Genomic DNA, 21,285 nt, shown 5'->3' on the forward strand with positions numbered 1-21,285 from the left:
TTGGTCATAGACTAAATGGAGTGAACAACGTGGCTCTGTCTTTTACAATTGTACAGTTTTGAAGCCAAAATACCTTTATCACAGCAGCACAGCACTGTGCAGCCATGATCTGCACCTGCATCTGTAGAGAATCTGAGAGGAGCCAGGTGACAATTTTTATTTTTTTGGAGTGTAGTCTCTTCTTGGCTCTCCTTCTTAATTTTTCTGAATATTACCCCCCCCCCAAAAAAAAATAAAAATAAAATAAAATAAAAATAAAAATAAAAATAAAATAAAATAAAAAAAATAAATAAAAATAAAAAAATAAACAAATAAAATAAAAATAAACAAATAAAATAAATAAATAATTCATAAACCCCAAAACAAATAAATAATAAATATACAAAGAAACAAACAGATAATTAAAATATAAATAAATAAAACCACATCAACAAAAATAAATTAATAAAAATAAATTAATAAAAAATAAAATAAAAACTACACAAGCAGCTGTCAATCACTGGGAAATCTAAAATAATGTTAACATTGAATGACAGCTGAGAAAGAAGCTTTTCTGAAAAGAGGACTTGAACCCAATGCAGCTGAAAAATATATCCATGTCACTACAACATATGGATAAGAGAAAATATTCTACCAGGTGTTTTTATTTTTTTTAAGTCTGACCACAGCTAATCTGGGATCTAGGACTGAGGATGGGGGTTAATTAAGTAAATTAAGAAAATAAATTTATTATCTCAGTTTATAGCAATAAGCTTTCTAAAGATCTAATTTTAATGTAGTATAAAAAAACCTGAGATCACATGTAAAATGAATTTTATGACTCTATACCTCTCCCAGATGAAGTTATCTAATTTTCCTGTATCATATTTTATTGGTGCTATAATTTGCAGATGTTTTTAATTCAACAAGAACAAGAGCCGCTCTGCTGATCGGACAATGAGAGTTACCCACTGAGGATGGCTTGTTTAGAGGAAAACATATTTGTAGCTCTCAGTCTACCTTGCAGTGACCGCAGAGGGGTGTGGATTTATTAAAGTAATGTTCAACTTATGAGTTCCTGATCAAGGACAAACGATTCTTCTCGACAAAGCCCCAGTTTCTCAGCTGTCTTTTCAGGGTCCTTATATTTGATGAAAGATGAAATAACTCCTTGTTTTTAAAACATCTACTAAAGCATAGCTGCACCAGATGCCCCATGGTCCTCATTCCAAACTGCTGGCTGCTGCTCTCCTTGTAGCCTATAGCTACAGAGTATAACAATGAGTTTATTCTCATAAAATGCCTTATTTTCTGGTATGTATAAATGTATGAGATCAATCTGGTGAGTAAACTTTATTTATTCATGTATTTATTTTTAATATGGCTCTAGTCCTCGGTTGTAGGAATCAGTTTGTGCACTCAAAACTATCAAAAAAGATGAGTGTGTAATGCTGGATGCTTCCAACACTCAATGATGGCCATATTGGCTACATAGAGGAAGAAGCAGGAATGGGTCAAGCAATGGACAGCATGCACATTACTAGTGTTGTCATCAGAATTGCAGTTGAAACGCAGACTGTTTTTAAGATTGTATTTAAAAAAAAAAATCTTGTACTCTTGTCAATACAGTATATTGCCTTTCCTGAGGAACCCAGAGCTTGTGATCTGAATTTTTAAACTTGAATTTCCTGATCTGAATTTGACAAACTGAATTTACACTGAATTTGAAACTTGAATTTTAGGACCCAAATCTTAAACAAGTGATTTTTTGGGGGATCTGAATTTAAGATAGGTGAATTCAGGACACATAAATACAGATGGATGGTTTTCATAGCTAAATAATACAATGTCATGAATTCAGTGTTTTGTTTTGTTTTTCAGTGTTTAACATTCAATGGCTGTTATATTCAAATATTTACGTCTCTTATTTGCTGCCATGATAGAATGTAATCTACACCAACACAGTGTTTAATCTGGTTAGGGTTTTGATGGTTTGCCAGCTCTTTAAGTAACACAGTCAGGTCATATTCACACAGACATCCTAGAAATAATACCTAACAGATATTTCCATTTGTGTTTTTTTTCTGTCATTACCTTTGTCATCTTGATCTGCTGTGCTCCTGCATCCAACAAGATGCGGATGGTGTGGACATGTCCCTCACGTGCAGAGATGTGAAGAGGTGTGTGGCCGGCGGTTGTAGCTGAGTCTGGGTTGGCCTTGTGCTCAAGGAGCAGTTTGACGAGCTCCTTGTGGCCCATGCGAGCCGCACAGTGTAGGGGTGTCTGGTCATCCTGTTCACGAGAAGAAAGAGGTTTATTCATGTTGTGAACAGTAGACAGGTATCAAAGAGCAGTGAGTGAAGAAACTACTCATCAGTCAGATAAACCAGTGTGTAACGTGACAAAGCAGTAAGTGAGCTACATGAAGATTAACTACAAAAGCAAACTAAACTCTGAATCAGATTTAAAAATAAAACTGTGTTCATGTCACTACACAGAACCTACCTTAGCCCTGGCATCCACCTGTGCTGCATTCTGCAGCAAAAACTGAGCAACTTCACAGTGTCCAGCTCTGGAGGCCATGTGGAGGGGGGTCTCCACTTTCTGGTTTGGATTAACACAGGAAATAAAAGGCACAGAAGATCAAATGAAACACTTTAACAGAGGTCTTTAGTTCATAGCTTTAATGATTGCTTGAGGGCACAGTCCAGAGATTCCCAACTTGGTGGGCCACCAAAGCACTTTCAGAATAGTATGCGTGTGGGGCGTTAAATAAAAAACAAAAGTCTACTGATAATTGTTTTAAATGTTTAAACTCAGTTACATAGAGCAGTGTTTCCCAATCCTAGTCCTGGGGTACCCCTGCCCTGCATGTTTTAGATGTTACCCCACTCCAGCACACCTGATTCAAATGAATGGCTCGTTATCAGGCTCAAGCACAGCTTGCCCACAAAATGTGATATTTAATGACAAAACCTGTACTTAGTAGTGCTTGTGAATGTAAAATCCTGACCTAAAATGAGCTGTTTGGATTTTGTGGATTTGCTGGATTCCCTTTTTTGACCAATCAGGAGCAAGTCTGACCTGATTGGTCCACTGGAGCAGATACCCCCAAACCCTCTCCGCCCACTCCCCCCCCTCAGCCATCACTGCCATCTGCTGGCTGCTTTGTTTTGTCTGTAAGCAGCCACAAAGTTCCATCATGCACAAGCTTCCCATCTCGGAAGAAGACAAGCCTAAGTGACTAGAGTTCATTTATCAAGGAAATGTGCCAGCTACACTCAGTAAAACTGTGCATGTGTGTGCTAGTCACTTCACGGCCGACTGCTTTTCCAACTTTGGACAGTCCAACAGAGGGCTAGCCAATAGACTGGTCCTGAATCCAGGCGCATTACCAACCATCCGCCAACAAACCTGGGACCCTGGAAATGTGAGTATTTTAAACGCTGTGTGCTGTGGAGCAGATGTAAGAGCTTTTCCTCAGTGTCCCCCTGTCTCTGTGTTAGCTTCAGGATGCTAACTTTAGCTGCGGTTAGCCTGTTGTTTTAGCTTGTTACGGTAAACGAGCTTTGCTGTTTTCTAAACATTGTGCACTCGGAGCTCGTGGCGCTGCTCTCAGTGACGTGGAAGAGCGGGACGGTATCAGCGGTGGCTCATTTACATATGAAGGCCACGCCCACTAAATCAGAGCGTTCTGAACAGAGGGGTTATGAGAGCCTGCTGTTGTGCTTGATTTATTGGCTTTTTGGACCAAATCATGTTACTACCATTTCATGAAGACATCAATGATCCATATTAAACTGCAGAAAAGGAGCAGAATATGGGACCTTTAAGCAGTGATTCAAAGGAAGTTTGGTTTTCTGAAATGGGTTCTCACCACATTGGAAGCATTGGGTGAAGCTCCTCTCTGGAGCAAGTTCTTGACTATGTTCAAGTGGCCCATGAAAGCTGCTACATGAAGAGGAGTGAGACCAGACTGCAACAAAAAAAAAAACAGGTAGAGAAGACTATTTAGACTCAGGCTCATTAGAAACACCTTTAGACACAGTGATGCACCATATTTAATAATCCTTGTGACAAACAGACAGCTCTGAGATATTAAGATGAATGATACCTTTGTTAGACAGAGGACAGTTTAAAGATTCAGCATAATGTTTGCCATTATAAAGAAAAGCATATCAAACTGAATAATATGCTGGTCACAAAGAGAGTTGGCCTGTTTGAGCTCTGATGGTCAGCCCCTGATGGTCCACGTGGTCTCACCTCTGTGACAGCTTCTAGGGATGCAGAGTGCTTAAGCAGCAGGTCCATGGACCGCATGTGGTTCTTCTTGCAAGCAATGTGGAGAGGTGTGAAGCCATTCTGCAACACAAGGGAAAAAGTTCAAAACTTTATGAGCCTGCACCAAGAAACTTAGGTATCAGAAGAAATATTTTAACGTGAAAGTTTACCCAAACACCTTTTAAATAAATCATAGTTACATCTAATACCTTACAACAGTCCTGATTGGTTACTGACCCCACTGTCTTTACACAGATGACACAAACAACCTACCAGAGCACGTGCATTGGCTTTGGCCCCTTTGTCCAAGAGGACTTTGGCCATCCTGTGGTGACCACAGTGGGCTGCTACATGAAGAGGGGTCAAATGATCTAGTGTGATGTCATCAATCTCAGCATTGTACTGCAGTAGCTGCCTGACGCAGTCCATGTGGTCCCCCTGAGCTGCCATGTGGATGGGGGACAGACCGTTCTGAAAGGAGCAAAACGAGGAGGAGAGAGATTAGTCAGTGTTTTAAAATAAGGCCTTGTGCATGCTGATAATAACACAGTCAATTAGAGTCTTTCCTTGTGTTGGGGAACAGAATATACAAGTCTTCTGAGGGAATATAAACAAACCATTATGCTGAAATTACTCACACAAAGAACAACTGGCAGAGCATAAACACCCACAGCTAACAAGGCCTGGATCTCAGCTGCTCCAGATCAGTTTGTCAGAACTCCTGAATTTAGCTAACATGCTAACTGATAGAAGCGTCTAAGTTTTGTGCGAGCTACTGACGATCACAGCTGATTACAGAGCTCGAACAGGCTAAAAGACAGCCACAGTGTCTGCAGGGTTTCATTAAAGGAATCCACCTTGGTTTTAGCCTGGATGGGAGCACCGTGTTCCAGCAGGATCTCAATGATACGAACATGACCGTTCCTGGCTGCACAGTGAAGAGGAGTCAGCTCATCCTGCAAAGAGATGAGTTACAAAAAGAACATGGAGCAGAGAGAGCAATTGGAAATGTGTTAAATCTGCATCGAGGAAACACCCAGGAAAGAAACTTGCTGAAATATATTTTTATTGGAAAGCTGTTGATGGGTAAACTACCTTAGTTTTGGCATCAATTTGTGCTCCTCTGTCCAGTAGCAGTCTGACCATCATCACATTGCCCCTCCTGGAAGCTATGTGAAGGGGGGTGATGCCATTCTGTACAAGCAAACAACAAAAAAAGAAAACACACTGGCTTTAACAAATGTCTCTGATTTAACCATCAAATTATGTCTACTGGTGCAATTTGGTTCAACAGCCAAGACTGTCAGATCTGTCTAGTTAATTTGATATTCAGAGCAGGGGTGTGCACAAGGGGGTCAGAGGGGGTCTTCAGCCCCCCAAGCCCAAACCCAATTGTTGAAAAATGTGTGCAACAGTTCCCAACTGTGCAAAGTCTGTGGACGCCACTGATTCTGAATTTCCTGTTTTATTCTGTTAAACCTCATCTCTTGTCTTTTCAGTTCCTGTCAAGCTGCCTCCCTCACCGTTAACGTATCATGTTCTGCTCACTCTCTTTTCCTCTCCTGTTGTTATCTCACTTGCCTGCTAGATGTAACTTCCAGCCTCTTGTATAGTTCTCACTCCTCGTGTTTCAACTCTTCTTGCTTATTCTCGATCCTGACTTTTGCCTCCTGGACTTTTGTACCTCTGCCCTTGCTAACTGATCTTTAGTGTACTGAACCTGCTCTGGATTTAAAGCCGCGTTTCCATCAAGCAGTCCAGTTTGGTTCAGTATGGTTTGGTACAGTTAAGCCTGATTTGCGTTTCCACAGCAGACTGTGCCCTCTCGTGGTAGGCGGCGTGTAAGCCGGATGCCGAAAGCCGCATCTGTTTAACAATAGAGTGACGCCGTAGCAGTGCCACACAGTGTACCCAGCTTATAAATCCAACAAAGAAGAAAAAGCAACACAGTAAACAAAGAGCAATGATGGAAGACATGCAGCATTTCGTCCTCTCTGTGATTGGCATGTAGCTCTTTGATACAAAAAACAATCAAGCTTTGTTTCAGAGAAGTCTGAGTGCCGCCAGGAGAAATACAGCCGCTGTTGGGGTAAGTGACTTCTTTTAGACCAATCAACATCTGCAGTGTTGTAGCTCCACCCTCCAAGAGCAGATGGGTTCAGTCTGGCACCCATACGAAAGAGTCCCAAAAAGTGGGACGGCCCTTCTTTATTTGGGGATCTGTCCCGGGATAAGTGGTAACACTTTATATTAAGGTCCTGTAATAAGCATTAATAGGACCTTTGTAAGTACTTATAAGATGCTTGTTAACATTATGGGCTCTAATTTCGTAGACCAGGCGCAGGCGCAGGCGCAGGCGCAGGCGCACCTGCCCTGCGCCGGCCTTTGCCGTGCGCACAGGGCGTGACCGGTGCACTTTGCAAGTTTCCTGCAGTGCCAAGAGAGGCGCAGTCCAGGCGCAGATGAGCGCAGAGCTGCGCGTCCACGCCTCCCTCCGCGCAAATGGCAGAGAGGGAGGAGAAAAGCTGTGAGTGGGTTTAACACAGCCGAGCGCTGTTTTCACCAATCAAATGAGCGCCTCTCCTCGCCTTTAAATACACTGTGGACGAGGCGCAGCGACTGATTGGTCTGAGTGATCCCCAGCACTACGGAGAGAGTGTTGGTAACGGAGACGGTCAGAGCCGCTGTCCCTGCAGCAGGAGAATGGACAGCGGGGCGCGTCGGAGGACACGACGCGCGTCACCGTGTGGGCCAGCTCCCGGGACAGATTTAATCTGTTCCTTTGTCATTAATAGGAGTAAAAAATGAAGAGGCAGTTACACAGCTGGCTTATCCATTCAGAATACTTTTGATCCACCTGCACTCCTGGTTTGTCATCACCAAGCAGAGCCTTTGGTGATATACTGTATACTCTCCCAGTGTCTCCACCTCATCCTCCTTACAATAATGTACTCCATCTTTTTAGATCACGTTAAAAATAAAGACTAAAACAGAGAAATATGGGAAATCACGGGTAAATCCTGAGTGACGCACATTTATTTTGTCTCTTTTTTCTTCGTCTTTTCTCTCCCTCTTTTCTTTGAATTAAATGAAATGAGAGAACCAGATATATACTCAGTATCAGATGTTAAGGCTGTTTATTGTTTAATTGTAAGATGTGCATCAAACTTCCAGCTGCCGTCAGGTTAACTTTCCATTATGACAAACGGCTTTAATCTGACATCAGATGTGACGGGACAGTTAATATAGATATAAATGTATATGCTGGTTCAGACAGTTACATTAAATAGTGATTACTGTGATTGTTTACTGCATCAAAATGTGCCTGACACTCTGGAAACCTGCCTCTGAGGCTTTGATGACATGTGCGCACATGTGCGCCTGTCACCAAATTACAGCTGCGTGGGGTACGCTCCGCTTTGTGCCAAGGATAGACCAGGTTGGAGCTGGCGAGCTTTCAGCGCACTTTTTTGGCACGAAATTGTCACTGCGCCAACATGAATCTGCTGACACCTCCCCCTGGTGCGCTGTCAACTCCCCCTGGCGCGCAGTCACACCCATCTCTGCGCAGACGGTCTACCAAATTGTCAAATTGGCAGTGCACGGCGGTGCGCCGCACGAAATTAGCACTGCGCAGGTTGCGCCAGGCTTGCGCCAGGCTTGCGCCAGGCTTGCGCCAGGCTTGCGCCCCCTGAGCTGCGCCACGAAATTAGAGCCCTATTTGTTTATAAGACTATATAACTGATTAATAAGTGTTTAATAAGGTCATTGTAATAGTTACTACAAGACAACTTAATCTATAAGGTATATGGATCCTAACCCTAACCCTCTTTGTTTTTTGTCTTCTGCTTTTGTCTCTCATGAGCCCTACCCCAGCCCTTCCCCTAAACCTAACCATTCAGGGCCCCATGCCTAAACCTAACCATTCAGGGCCCCATGCCTAAACCTAACCATTCAGGGCCCAATGCCTATACCTAACCATTCAGGGCCCCATGCCTAAACCTAACCATTCAGGGCCCCATGCCTAAACCTAACCATTCAGGGCCCCATGCCTAAACCTAACCTGTGGGGCCTCACGCCTAACCCTTACAATGACCTTATTAAACACATATTAAGCAGTTATGTAGTCTTATAAACAAATAGTTATGTGAATAAGCATATTATAAGTACTTACAAAGGTCTTATTAGTGCTTATTACAGGACCTTAATATAAAGCGACACCGGATAAGTCAGTGGAAACGCCACAAAATGCATGCCATACCGAGACGAATCAAACCGGTCTGCTTGGTGCAAACATGGCTAAAGACCACCCTTTTGAAAACCCTAGCTGTCTGTGCTGCTTGAACCCTCACTCTGTGCCTGTCAGAGACAAACTGACCTTGGGGGTGAAGTTTACATTGGCTCCTCTGTTCAGCAGCAGCTGGGCAACACTCATATTCTCATAGTGGGCTGCAATATGGAGAGGTGTGAAACCGGTCTGCAGAGAGAAGGAAAGTGTGAGAGTAAAAGGACAAATAAGGATAATTATGATCTATTTATATCCTTATGAGAAAGCAATAAATCAGCAGTCTAAGTTACATTCTGTAGCAACATATTTGTTTAGAGACAAACAGCTTTCTTACTGTCATAATGAGAGGACTTCCTATTTAAGGATTTTCTACAGCCTTTCTTTTATTTTATTTGCAGTCAGAATTATCACAGTTCAGGAAGCAAACGCAGGAACATGAAGAACAGTCTCAGTGCAGACGTACCTTGCTGAGAACATCAGCGTTTGGGTCGTTTTGCAGGAGCACTGCAGCGGTACGCGTGTCATCATTCCGGGCAGCGATGTGCAGTGCGGGGAGGCGAACCTTGCCTTTGGTGCCATAGTTGATGAGCAGTGCCACAACGTTTTCATGGCCCTGCTGGAGTGCTACTGCCAGGGGAGTAAAGCCATCCTGAGATAGGAGACAGCAAGAGAAGAGATGGAAGGTGAGAGAAAAGAAAGACGGGTTTGGAGGTCAGAGAGAGAAATGAGTGAGAAAGGAAATTCATTATTAAAAAATTTCAGGCAAAATGTCATGGCTTATTGAAACTCAAAACTGGACCTCAGTATGAAATGATATTATAATGACCTGAGCTGTGTGAAAGGTCAGTTTGGACATTTAAATGTCAGCTCTTTATTTGAGGAAAATAAGTTGTCAGAGTGAGAAAAGACAAAGCTACTTGACAACAGAATTCCGTACGACAAGTTTACAACTTCTGCTAACAGTGTTCCAGCTGACTGAGCTTCTTCTGCTTCCTCTTTTGACCAACGCCTTATTCTCTCTAACTGTATGTGACAGCACACAGGCACGCTGTCTGAGACCCTATCAGCCAATCCCAGCAGTCCATGAGCCACCCACCTCGGTCGGGAGACTCTGATTGGCCCCGTTCTCCAGGAGGAACTTGACCACCTCTAGGTGATTCTCCTGTGCTGCCATGTAGAGAGGACTGAACCCTTTCTGCAAGAGCACAAACACACAACATATTGTGATGATTACACATTAGTATTCATGCACAGCTCTTTTAAGGTGTGTCTTATGCAGCCCAGCAGATACACATATGGAAGCGAACAGACTTGGCACTCTCTCCTCTTACACACAGCTTGCAGCAGGACTCACATGTGACTGGGCATTAACGTTGGCACCATAGTTGACGAGCTCAGCCACCACTTTCTCCTGCCCTGCCAGCGCTGCGATATGAAGGGCTGTGTTCCCTTTCTGGAAGCACAAGCACGGGAACGCACATGTGAAAAAAAGGAAAGACAAAGACAGAAGAGAATGAAAGAAAAAGCAAATTTACAGTTTAACAATAAATCTGCAGCTTTAAAATCAAACGTTCAGTATCTGACTTTACTCGAAAAGCTTTCACTCATCACTAATATTGGTTATATTATAGCTGACAACCTGCCAGTTTATGTGCTTACATGTACATTAGCTAAGCTAAATGTTGCTAGCTTCAGTGCTCTCCAAAGTTGCAGTCTTGCTTATACAGCTTTAAGCAAAATGAGTTTTAAAAGAAAAGGATTTCACTTTTGTTGCATTGTTTACTAGTGCTGCTTCTGAGTAGGTTGAAGTAGTACCTTGGTGGTGGCTTCCAGTTCAATGCCAGCATGTAGCAGCTCCAGGACCATTTTAACGTGACCTTCTTTAGAGGCCAAGTGTAACCCATTGAGACCATTCTGGGGAAAAGAAACACAGATTTAGTCCCATCAGAGGAAGCAGACACTTAAACATGTGTGTTTGTTTTGGGAATGAATAGAGATTGAAACAGATTTTCTACGTTCAAGACAACTTTTTTACCGGATACAACACGGAGAGGTAAGGTATTTCTCAACAGTTAGGTAGTGTTACAGCTTGAAACGTAACAACAATCACACGTAAGTTTGTACCGTAGTTTATTAACCAGCTATATTTAGCTCTACTCACAGTCCAGTGCTCCAAGAGATCTCTGTAACGTTAGTGAATCCTGGTCATGTCCTGCCAGTCATCTACCAATCAGAGCTAACGTAACCTCACTCTTCATTTTATTGATAGACTCTCAAGTTTGAACAGACCACTGCAGAATAACTGCTGACTGTGGGTTGGAATGAACATTATCACAAACAGTTTAGCCCCCGTGTTAGCCTTTAGCCCAAGTTTTAGCCTTTGGCTCATGTTTTAGCCCTTAGCTTGTGTTTTAGCTTTTAGCTCGTGTTCTATCTCTCTCCTGTTTATCTTTCATCTGCTCTTCTGTCCTTTTTCTGTCTGACAGTTAGGCTCCAGTGTCCACCATCTAAGGATGGATACCGAATTAGGTACCGACCAAATTCTGTCAAAAGTACCAGGTACCGATTCATGTAAAACCTAAAGGTACCATGTTAAGGTACCTGAATGCATCCTTGTGACTGAGGAAGAGGAAGAGTGGGTGATTTTCCATGCTGGACATGAACACAGCATTGTAAGGTTATATACTAAAGAATAAATGTGTTAAATGGACATTTTTTTTAAATATCCTGTTATTAAACAAACTGATATTTTTTACCACTTGAACACAAAAATGTTACCGCTGAGTAAAGGTACAGATTGGTAGGTTCTAGGCATTGGTACCCATCCGTACCACCATCACTACAAAATTAATCACATAAATTGTTTTCAGTGGAGAAAAACACAGATCTCTGTGTTTTATCTCTTCTCTCTACCAAACTTCATCAGCTGGCGTAGTGTTGTCATAGAGACTTAGACATGCCATAATTCAATCGGATTCAGCCCGGCCTGATCAGGAAGCCAAGAGGAAGCATTTAGTGTAATAATGGTGCCAATAATCTAAGTTTAGAGTATGGATTACTACCATTTCTAAAAGAGAGACTTTTTCAAGATCACTTAAAAACTCCTTAAAGCCCCTCTAAACAAAGTGTACACAATATGTGGTGATAAGGTATTGCACTATAACATAAGCTGTATTTTAAAGCCTCAGTCGTATAATAATCCTGTTAATTATCAGGATTATCATAATCACAGTCCACATTAACTGAAATCTGACACCACATCTCAGAGCAGCTTAATGAAGTAAGTAGTGGTATTACAAGTTAGTGCAATAAAACATAAACTCCTATTTAACTTTCCTAAATCAATTACTGCAAAGGATCTGCACAAAGACCACTCAGGACCTCCTAGAGCCAGAGCTGTTCATGGCAACCTTCAGGCCTGCCCTCTCCTTGGCACAGAGCGTTGCGGTCTTTGCCACAGCCATTAATGTAAAGTATCTCTTTCAAGATTAGCAAAATGAGCCATTAGTGCAGCGGTCTGAAACTGGACTGTAGAGTGCCTGACTCCTAAAGAGCAGAAAAAATCAGATTCTGAACTTCACAGTCCTTCAAGCTGATGAAAAAAGTGTGAGAAGAAGAAGTCTGTCTCATGTCTCACATTAGCAATCTCTGCCTTTTAGGAGCTGTGCAGATCAGCACTGGTGTTGTAACTGTATTTCTAAAAATGAGATACAAACCAACAGTGGATCACTCAGTTAGATGAAATAAAACCAAGTGAGAATCATAAGCAACCAGGACAGTGGAGCAGCTGGTAGACCACTGCTTTGTTCAAATGTAGTCTATTTGTCTGTGTCACTCTAGCTGGATAACTGCAAATGATTCAAGTGCACTCTGAGCTGCAAGCTGCCTGCTGTTACCAACCTGGCCACCAGGAGTCTCTATAATCTGCTCTGTTCCAAGACTCCCCATCATACTGCGGTGCCACTCAATTTAAATGGGCAACACAGCGTCTGTGTGAGCATGCGCAGTGTGGCGGGAAACAAACCGTGTGTCAGAGGCTGTTACACACACTATTATGTCTGGTGTGGGAATACCAGGAACACACACACAGGAGTCTCACACATAACGTACAAAGAAACAGGACAGGGATTTAATGTTTTCAAGACTAAAATACAGCATGGGTTTTATGCTCTCATGTGAGGAGTCACAGACACAGGAGAACAGATATGACACCTTGATGGAGACAGAAAGAGAAAGAGAGGAGGAGAAACAGAGAGGGAGAGAGTGCTGACTGGAGCAGCAGGATGGGAGCTGAAGCAAGGACAGGTTACTGCTGCAGAATCACATGAATCACATATAAAAATACCATCTCTGCCCTTGCCTCAGTCCTTAGCAAAAACAACAAACAAGCAAAGTCAATACATGCAGTTATAACAAAGACACTTAGAGAGAGAAAAGAAGGAAAAAAAGAATTGAAAAATGAAATAAAAGGCTGACAGAACAAACTACATTTAGAAATAGATTCAGCTTTTCATTGAATGTTTTTCTAATGAATTGAATCATGAAACTCAGTTACAGATCTTATCATTTTAGAACCTCCTGCCAGATAACTATCTTAATGTGGAGACCCTGATAGCTGTGTGAAATGAATACTACCTTTTGTTTTATTAATACCCCGTCATGTTTTTGTGAGTGTGTGTGTTGTTAGCATCAACAGATCCGCACAGAGTGGGGGAGTCGGGTTTTTCATTCTTAATAGCCCTCTCACTGACAGTGCTTTGTCTGGGTATAAAAGCACTTGTCTCTTCATTCACCAAACATCACTCCTACTACACAGACATCCTGAGCACAACAGAGTCAGAATTTTGCTCACAACACGGATTCACATCCACACAATCATGTTCATGTATCAGGATATTTAATAGCCAGAGTTTGTTGTGTCACCGTCGTGATGCAACAAGGTGAAAGAGAGCAGGCCGTTGAGATGAAGAGCGACGAGGCTATAATCCACTGGAGTTAATTATTTATGGGCAGCACTTTACACAAAGATGGAGAATCAGGAGCTCTGGCAGTCATCAATTTTTAATTTTCTTTTTGGTCTTTTATTTCACACTTTTTGCTAATGTGGCAGAGTTTTCATTAGAAAATAATTTAACATTATCTGGTGCATTTTATTCCTCTTTCAAATTCCTCAAAAGGGATCTAGTTTGTTCTTTCATAGAGGACCACAGTGAGGTTTTTAAGTACCACTTTCCCTTCAGTCTGTTTCATAATCATGACCTCATTACTGAGGTAAAGCTGTCTGCCTTCCCAAAGTGAGCTAAAAAATGGCTACATACCCTGCAAAACACCATGTAAGACAGGTGAAGATCTATTTAGAAATATTTTAATTCTGACAAATAACACACAAACACGATCCTGCTTATAAACATGGCTCAAAAAGTAAGGCAATTCACACATGACAGCTCATTTCTTTGTTGTAGCAGTGTGATTTGGTAATAAATCTAATACTGCTGGAAAGCCTTGTTTGAGCCTGATTTGAAACAATGACAATAGTTAAACAAATGCAATAAAACACAAAATGTAACATGTTGTTATTCTTTGAGCAAAATATTATGTTTATTAGTGTTTTAATCGTTATATTACATCTTGGGCTCAGTATGGACACATTTTGGGTCAGCCAATACAAGGGATGGAGCGGTTTTTGAAGAAAAAAAACACACTGTTCAGTCTTCCTCACTCGGTTTGGGGGGCTCGTGACTTTTCTGGAGTTTGGAGTCTGACGTTGAAGCGTGTTTTGATCTCCTCAATGGTCAGTGTGCAATATCATGAGCCCCTCCCCTTTCCAAAACACAGAGACAATCCTCACTCACAGCAAATGAAATCACAAGTGTGTGTCTCACTATGGTCACTTCAGTCCAGATAAAGGAGGAGGGTTGATATTTAGACATAAAAAACAAGTATGGGCAGAAGAAAGTTAATTTGTAGTTGTAAACATATTTATGATGTTGTGTTTTGCCTGTTTTCTGTCTCCCATGTTATTTCTCTCTACTACAGAGTCCATGACAATCACATGCAAATGGCTTTCATTGACTTCTGGGACAGCCAATAGGAACTTTCCTTACTGAGGAGTTGGCATGTTGAAACTAGCAATGTTTCACTCAGCTTTAATGATGTATCAAGTGAGAAACAGCCTAATTCTTTTAGCTTTTTTATGACTACACACAAAGTAACTAATTTAAAATAACGTGTTAATGGTGGATTATTGGGATGTATTGTAAAAATAAAGATGTTAAAAACAACAATGTACACCAAACCAAACCTAAAACTGTGACTACAAAACCATGATAAGAACTGAACCTTGGATTTTGTGAACTGTTCCATCCCTAGTTATTACATTTCTTAATTTAAATTTCAGGCTTAGGGGGATGAACTGTACGATGGTTTGTAGTGGGGGAGTTAACCACAAAAGAATTTTTTTTAAAACTTAATATCAGCACTTTGATGGATGGTAAACGGCTCCCAGGTTTGTGAAATAGCAGTGAGTGGACAGAAGAGATCAGCAAGTGGACAGATATTGGGTGGACAGATGTTTTCAGAGGAGAACTGCAACGTGTACCCAGAGAGGAATTTAAACACACAACCATCACTCTTTGCTCATGTCTGCATTATCCATGGACACTTATCAGACTGTGACAGACCAGGATGTAAACATTGTTAATAAATCAGAAACCCTCCTAAACCAAAAAGAGCACACAGACTGCTGAGTCTGAGACTGGTTTATAATAAAAGAACCAGAAAACTATGTCCAGAGAACTGCACCAGATCAGAATGTTCATGGTTGAGTATTTCAGGGTCAATAGGCTGGTTCATCATTTCAAATTGTCCTGTAATTTTACTTTGATCCTAAAATCTGTTTTTTTTAATCATCATTTATAGCTTCACTTATTATTTCCTCTCTATATTGAGTCCATGTTTGGTCATAACCTCAGCCCCAAACCAGCCTATTCTTTAATATCAAATCTATACTTTGAATATCAGCGGTTAATGTTGTTTGTTTGTGGTGAAACATGGTTAACTGAGGTTGGATCAAGACGGTACATTTAATTATTCACCCACAGACGTTGCTGGTGTTTCAGTGTAAAGTGTGACCCTGTTAACTGGTGACTCTCAGCCATTAATCACTGACACCTTCAGCTGAGAGTCACCAGTTAGCATGGTCGCTACTAACTCCAAAACACCTGTAGCTCTGTAACCATCTAAACATGATAGACGTTGCCTCTGTTATATAGTATCTTTCCTGACAACTGACCACAAACAACCGTACATTTTGATGCTGATAACAGGTTGAATTTAGAGTTTAAAAAAAGCTAACTCATCTCATCTGAATGAATGGAGCTAAATGCTGCTTGGGCGGTCAAAATGCATGCGCATCTTTAGACTGATCATTCCTCTATATTTCAGGCTCTAGCAAACCTGCTCGTTCCCTTTTTGAGCAGTGCCATACTTGAGAGGAACATGCTTTTGTGGGGTGACAGTAAGAGTCGCATGTTAAATGATGTAAACTTTGCAAACTCTTCTCTGCCAATGTTAAACAGCTTATTCTGCCACTGACTCTTGTTCAGTGGATTGGATGATTGAAATCTGAAGAAACAAAAAAGGTTTCGACATGACAAAGGTGTGTTCATTTAACAAACAGGAGCCTCAGGGGTGTGTGGAGGAACCATACACAGCCACAGCTGCCTGGCACCTCGTCCTCATGCTGATCACTCACAGTATCATTTCTCTGCTGATGCATTTACATCTAGTCTGATGTTTCATTTGTACCTCTCCCTTTTTCTTTATCAGATTGGAGTTTGAGTGCACAACTTGTTGCATCCAGACAGTCCAGAGAGGACCTGATTGTTGATTGAATGATTTTATTACACTTAATGTAATGACATGAAAGGTCTATCTTTCTATTTCTATCACTCGATGTTAGACAACGCTAAGAGTGGCTAACCCCGTGTGGGCTTCAATTTTCTATAAACACTCTGAGTACTAAACCAATGTTCAACAGATTGCACCTTAATTTGTGGTTTTGTGAACTAATTTTGTGTCTTTATTTCACTCCCACCAGCCACGGTTACATGAGGAGTTTTTCGTCTTTCCGAATGGAATCTTTCCGAATGACTTTTCCGAAAACAATAGTATACATGGAAAGGAATATTCCAATCTCTGGTCTACATGCGCCGCTGTAATCAAACAGAATAGTCAATGGGGCATGCGCAGAAAAACGTAAACATCACAAGATTTATCAAAGCTGGAGGACGACAGTTTGTTTATCATGGTGTTGCAATACTCTGTATCGCGAGTTTGTTGTCCGTCCTGTCTTGAAATTATGCCATCTTATTATGCTATCTTTCAAAGTTTGGATCAAAAACAAACTTTCTGCAGCAGTCCAGTGCTGACGGCTCGCCGGCATTTTTAAAGTTGAGGAACGCCTCTAGTCGCGTCTTACGTCATATCTGAGCATGCTCTGAAAGAACACACCCTGACAACTTTCCGTTTGAGTGGATACATGATACCTCAATCTGTTTGGGGAAAGGAATATTCCACCCCTGTGAAACCGATTAAATGTCCATTTGGATTGGCACTTTTCTTTCGGAATGAGGTGTATACAAAGTTTAAATTCTTTCTGTTTGAGCAAATAAACTGAATGCAAGTGAAATATTTGGGTCCATGTAAATGTGGCTACACCATGGCTGAAGTAATGAGCAAAATTAGATGGTCTTACTTGATTTGCTGTGTTGATGTCAATTCCATTCTTGATGTGATCCAAGGCTTTATCCAGGTTTCCTGAACGAGCTGCTCGCAGAAAGCTGGTGGCTGCATCGGCCTGCAAAGCACAGAGGAGAAATGTGAGTATACATTTTGAAATGACTGAAAAACTAAATGGACCTGCACTTTTTTGCAGTATTTCTGAGCACTCAAAGTGTTTAACACTGCCAGCCTCATTCACCACATCTACACCACCTGTGGGAGCAATTTGGGGTTCAGGGTCTTGCTCAAGGGCACTCTGGCATGAGACTGCATGACCTGTCACACGATATCCATATCTTTATGATAAGACACAGGGCGGTATCCATGAAGGACGGTACTGCATCCATCAGCCCTACTACCCCACGTAAGAGGCTACAAACGTCAGGCTCCTGACAGCCAGGCTTCGCCCACACCGTTAGTCTGGCAGAAACACATAGCCATGCTTACTCCGCCACGAGCTGCGCTGTCTGCCTGCATGATCTCACAGAAAAGCTTCAGTGTTTGTACGCCCACCACTTGTTTTAATTTATCAGCCAATAGAGTAATATGGCTGACCTGCTCAATGAGATGTTTCCAATGCCCGCAGAGGAAATACTGCATAATGCTCCGTACTCTTGACCCGCCACAGGCAAAGTGATGTATCAGCTGGAGCTGTTACTCTCAAGTGGTTTAATTATACTGAAAAGATCCCACCTCCATTTCCAAATGACCAAGGCTTTGTTTCTCATCTCTCCTCAAGCTGTCTTCCTGTGCTGGAAGAAAATAGTCTTCATTCTATCTGTGGATAATGCACTATCTAGTAGCTAACACATTATCTGGTATTTGACCTTTGAGCAGGCTCATTTCTGTCCCCTGGTGTTAAACTTCCAGTGTTAATCCAGTTCAGAGTAAAGTGTTAAATTCTTGGTGTTGTTTTGAGGTATCTAACTCTATGCTGGTGTTAAACCATACTACTCTGGGAGTTACTTTGCAGTGTTGATGAAAAATAACACCACACAGTGTTACTTTAAACACTCCTCACTCATGGTTACAATAATCATGTGTTTTTACAATAACCTGTCCTTTGATCTGCTCTGTTAACCCAGAAGTTGTTTGTTAGCAAACCTTCTCAGTAGAGTTTCAGTAAAAATGATGAGTGGGCTGTTTACAACTTTTAATTCAATCAAAGTGAAACTGAAGTTTTTGACAAGAACTGCTTTGTTTTAAAATTGAAGAAAGTGATTTCACTCAAATGATTTGAGTCATGATGAACTAAATAAAAAGTTTAAGTAGGTTCAACTTCAATGCTAAAAGTATTGACTTAAACTACACAGCACTACATTTTAAGACAATGGTTTTAGCAAAGTCATTTTTGCTGTGGCAGTGTTTAGTAACCGTGTGTGAGGAGGAAACACAGTGGATATGAGACCCTGCTCAATATGAGGGCTCAAGCTGTGTGCTCAATGCTTCAGACTGCTTGTTTGCACTCCATGGCACAGGTTGGCTGTCTGTGTATCGCATGGCACAGATTGTCTGTCTGTGTGTTGCATGGCATGGACTTGGGAGACAAAATAACACTACGAATACCACAAAATTACTTCTTAGGTGTAAGGGAATAACACAACTTAGTGTCATAAATACACTGAATGAGTGATGTATTAACACTGTAAATGCTAGAAATTAACACCCCCTAGTGTAACAGAACAACACAGCTTAGTGTGAAAAATAAACGTTTTACTGTGATAAAATAACACGCTGGGTGTTAGAATTTTAACACTATGAGAGAGTTAAAATATTAACACTTTCCAAAGAGTAAATTTAACACGGAGTCGGTGAGAATTATATAAACTCAGGGAAAGTGTTAAACTCAACACTACGGGAGTTGAATTAACACTCAAGATTTTGCAGTGTTGGAGAATATTCTTTAAGGATGCTCATTTATGAAGTTAAAGACATATCACAGCTCAACCAAACATCCTGAAACCATTGTTTATGTTGTCTACTGACATGACTCTGTCTCTCCATGGACACACGTTCACAGTTCTCCACTTGCGTGCAAACAGGGAGGAGAGCACGCTCTGGGAAGTGGACAAAGAGTTGGGAAAAATAATGTCACAACCACCACAAAAAAAACCTCAGAAAACAAAAGTTAGTAAGCATGCCTCTCGCTCTGCTGGGAATAGTACATCCCCATAATCTTCTTCTTCTTGTTTTTCTTTTTGAGATAGATCTGTCTGTCTGACTTACGCATTGTTAGTCTGAAAGAGTGGTCAGTAACACAGGGGATGGTCTTGTCTCTCTTTCTCTTCACCCTCTACGCCGCAGACTTCAACACTGCGTTCTGTCACCTTCAGAAGGTTTGTGTTGACTCGGTGGTGGTTTGGTGCATCAGTGCAGGTGAGGAGGCAGAGTACAGGACTGGAGTATAAACTCAGAGGCCATCTGCCTCTACTTCCTGAGGAGGCTGAGGTCTTGAGGTGGCGTGCTGGGGCTGCAAGCTGAGAGTTGTGGATGACTGATCACTCAACAAACTCAACCACAAGGCCAGTGACATCATCAGGGTGGAGCCTGACTCTCTGACGGTTGTGTCAGAGAGGATGATGCTGTCAAACCTGCAAAGCATCTTGGATAAAGTCCAACATCCAGTCATCAGTGTACTGGCCAGACACAGGAGCACATTTAGTGAAAGACTGATCCCCCCACTGCACCACAGAACCACGCAGGAGGTCTGAGGTCTATTCACAACATCATGTCTTTAAACATGAGAGCATGAAGATTCCTGAGAGCCTGAGAGCAGAGACATCATCTGCAGTATGTGTTTACTAATGAGTGCTGTCCAATTTGTGGGAGTGCGTCGAGGTGCATGAGCCATGTGCTGACCACATTTAGCCGAGGATAAAAAATCTTTCCTCACCACCTTCCACACCACCTTCATTCTGCTCCAGCTCATGTCGCTGCCTGGCTAGGATCCATTTTTCTCAGTTTCACTTCTGTCTGCATCCTTCTCAGTCTCCTTTAACCACTGCCTTCCCCCTCCTTTTATCCTTTCCCCTGTCACAGAGCTGTACGTTCAGTCCTCCAAGTGCACTTGTACTTCATTCGTTATCATGGTGCCAGTTACACCAAATAACAAGATTACTGAAGCCTTCCACTGCACACCACTCTGGGCTGAGCAAATGATCCCTGCCTCCACCTAAATCTGATTTCCTTTTTCCTGCAGCCAGTCCTATTCTGGCCATTTTCCCTCTTTCTTTTTCATATCAAGCTTCATTTGCTGACATTTACTGATACCATCATCATATTTGATTTCTTTCAGCAGACTGTTTAAATCACATTTTCTTGTGGCTCTTTGAAAATATATCAATTTATGTACTTTTCCATTCTTGTGGCGTTTCTGCATTTTATAGATGATTTCATAGCAGAAGATTAAGGAGTGCTGCTTTGTGCTGAGGCTCTTTGTCCTAAAAGGCCTATTTTTGGACATGTCTGTGTAACCCATTGTGTACTGCCTCAAGTGACTGCTGTAATTAAGATTTTTTTATCATCTGTGTGTAAGACAGCAGATAGGATGATTGCTTTTGACCTGAGTCACAGCAACTGAGCCAATATGTGCGGGGGTTTTCACATTTTCAATTTCACACTCTTCTCATGGACAGAAAGCCTCTGTGTCCTGGTGTGCAGTTTTTAATTTCAGCTTTAAACTTTGTATTTCTCTTCAAAAGGATTCAAATGTTTTTAAAGTTGATGAATGTGGGTAGAGTAGAGTGTAGAGTTTCTAATGAATGGATAAAAACTTGATCACAAAGCTCCTGCCTATGGAAGCAATGCAAAAGATTTCTCAGCAGAAGTAGCAGCAAAGATTAATCAAAGTAAAAGTCAGTCTCCAGTAAGTACTACACTGTTAAAGAAAATGTTATTTTACAGAAAATGGTCTGTAATTTTTCACAGGTTTTTCCTGTTTTCTTATAAAACAACCA

General features: G+C 41.6%; 1 protein-coding gene across 8 annotated transcripts in view; it reads right to left on the reverse strand.

The window, feature by feature from the left end:
* The window catches only part of ank1b (ankyrin 1, erythrocytic b), a 123,863-nt gene that overhangs the window by 43,654 nt on the left and 58,924 nt on the right, over nt 1-21,285 (reverse strand). For all 8 annotated transcript variants that reach the window (XM_074690450.1, XM_074690449.1, XM_074690444.1 and 5 more), the window contains exons 2-14: nt 17,304-17,405; nt 10,364-10,462; nt 9,903-10,001; nt 9,645-9,743; nt 9,012-9,197; nt 8,639-8,737; nt 5,356-5,454; nt 5,118-5,216; nt 4,534-4,731; nt 4,243-4,341; nt 3,857-3,955; nt 2,485-2,583; nt 2,074-2,271 (exon numbers count right to left, since the gene is read on the reverse strand). In XM_074690450.1, the coding sequence (XP_074546551.1) occupies nt 2,074-2,271; nt 2,485-2,583; nt 3,857-3,955; nt 4,243-4,341; nt 4,534-4,731; nt 5,118-5,216; nt 5,356-5,454; nt 8,639-8,737; nt 9,012-9,197; nt 9,645-9,743; nt 9,903-10,001; nt 10,364-10,462; nt 17,304-17,405 (1,575 nt within the window). The remainder of the gene's footprint in view (nt 1-2,073; nt 2,272-2,484; nt 2,584-3,856; nt 3,956-4,242; nt 4,342-4,533; nt 4,732-5,117; nt 5,217-5,355; nt 5,455-8,638; nt 8,738-9,011; nt 9,198-9,644; nt 9,744-9,902; nt 10,002-10,363; nt 10,463-17,303; nt 17,406-21,285) is intronic.

This window comes from Halichoeres trimaculatus, unplaced genomic scaffold (genome assembly GCF_033239565.1).
Source record: "Halichoeres trimaculatus isolate MK-OKI-2021-1 unplaced genomic scaffold, fHalTri1.1 fHalTri1_scaffold_16, whole genome shotgun sequence".
In the NCBI taxonomy this organism is placed as follows: domain Eukaryota; kingdom Metazoa; phylum Chordata; class Actinopteri; order Labriformes; family Labridae; genus Halichoeres; species Halichoeres trimaculatus.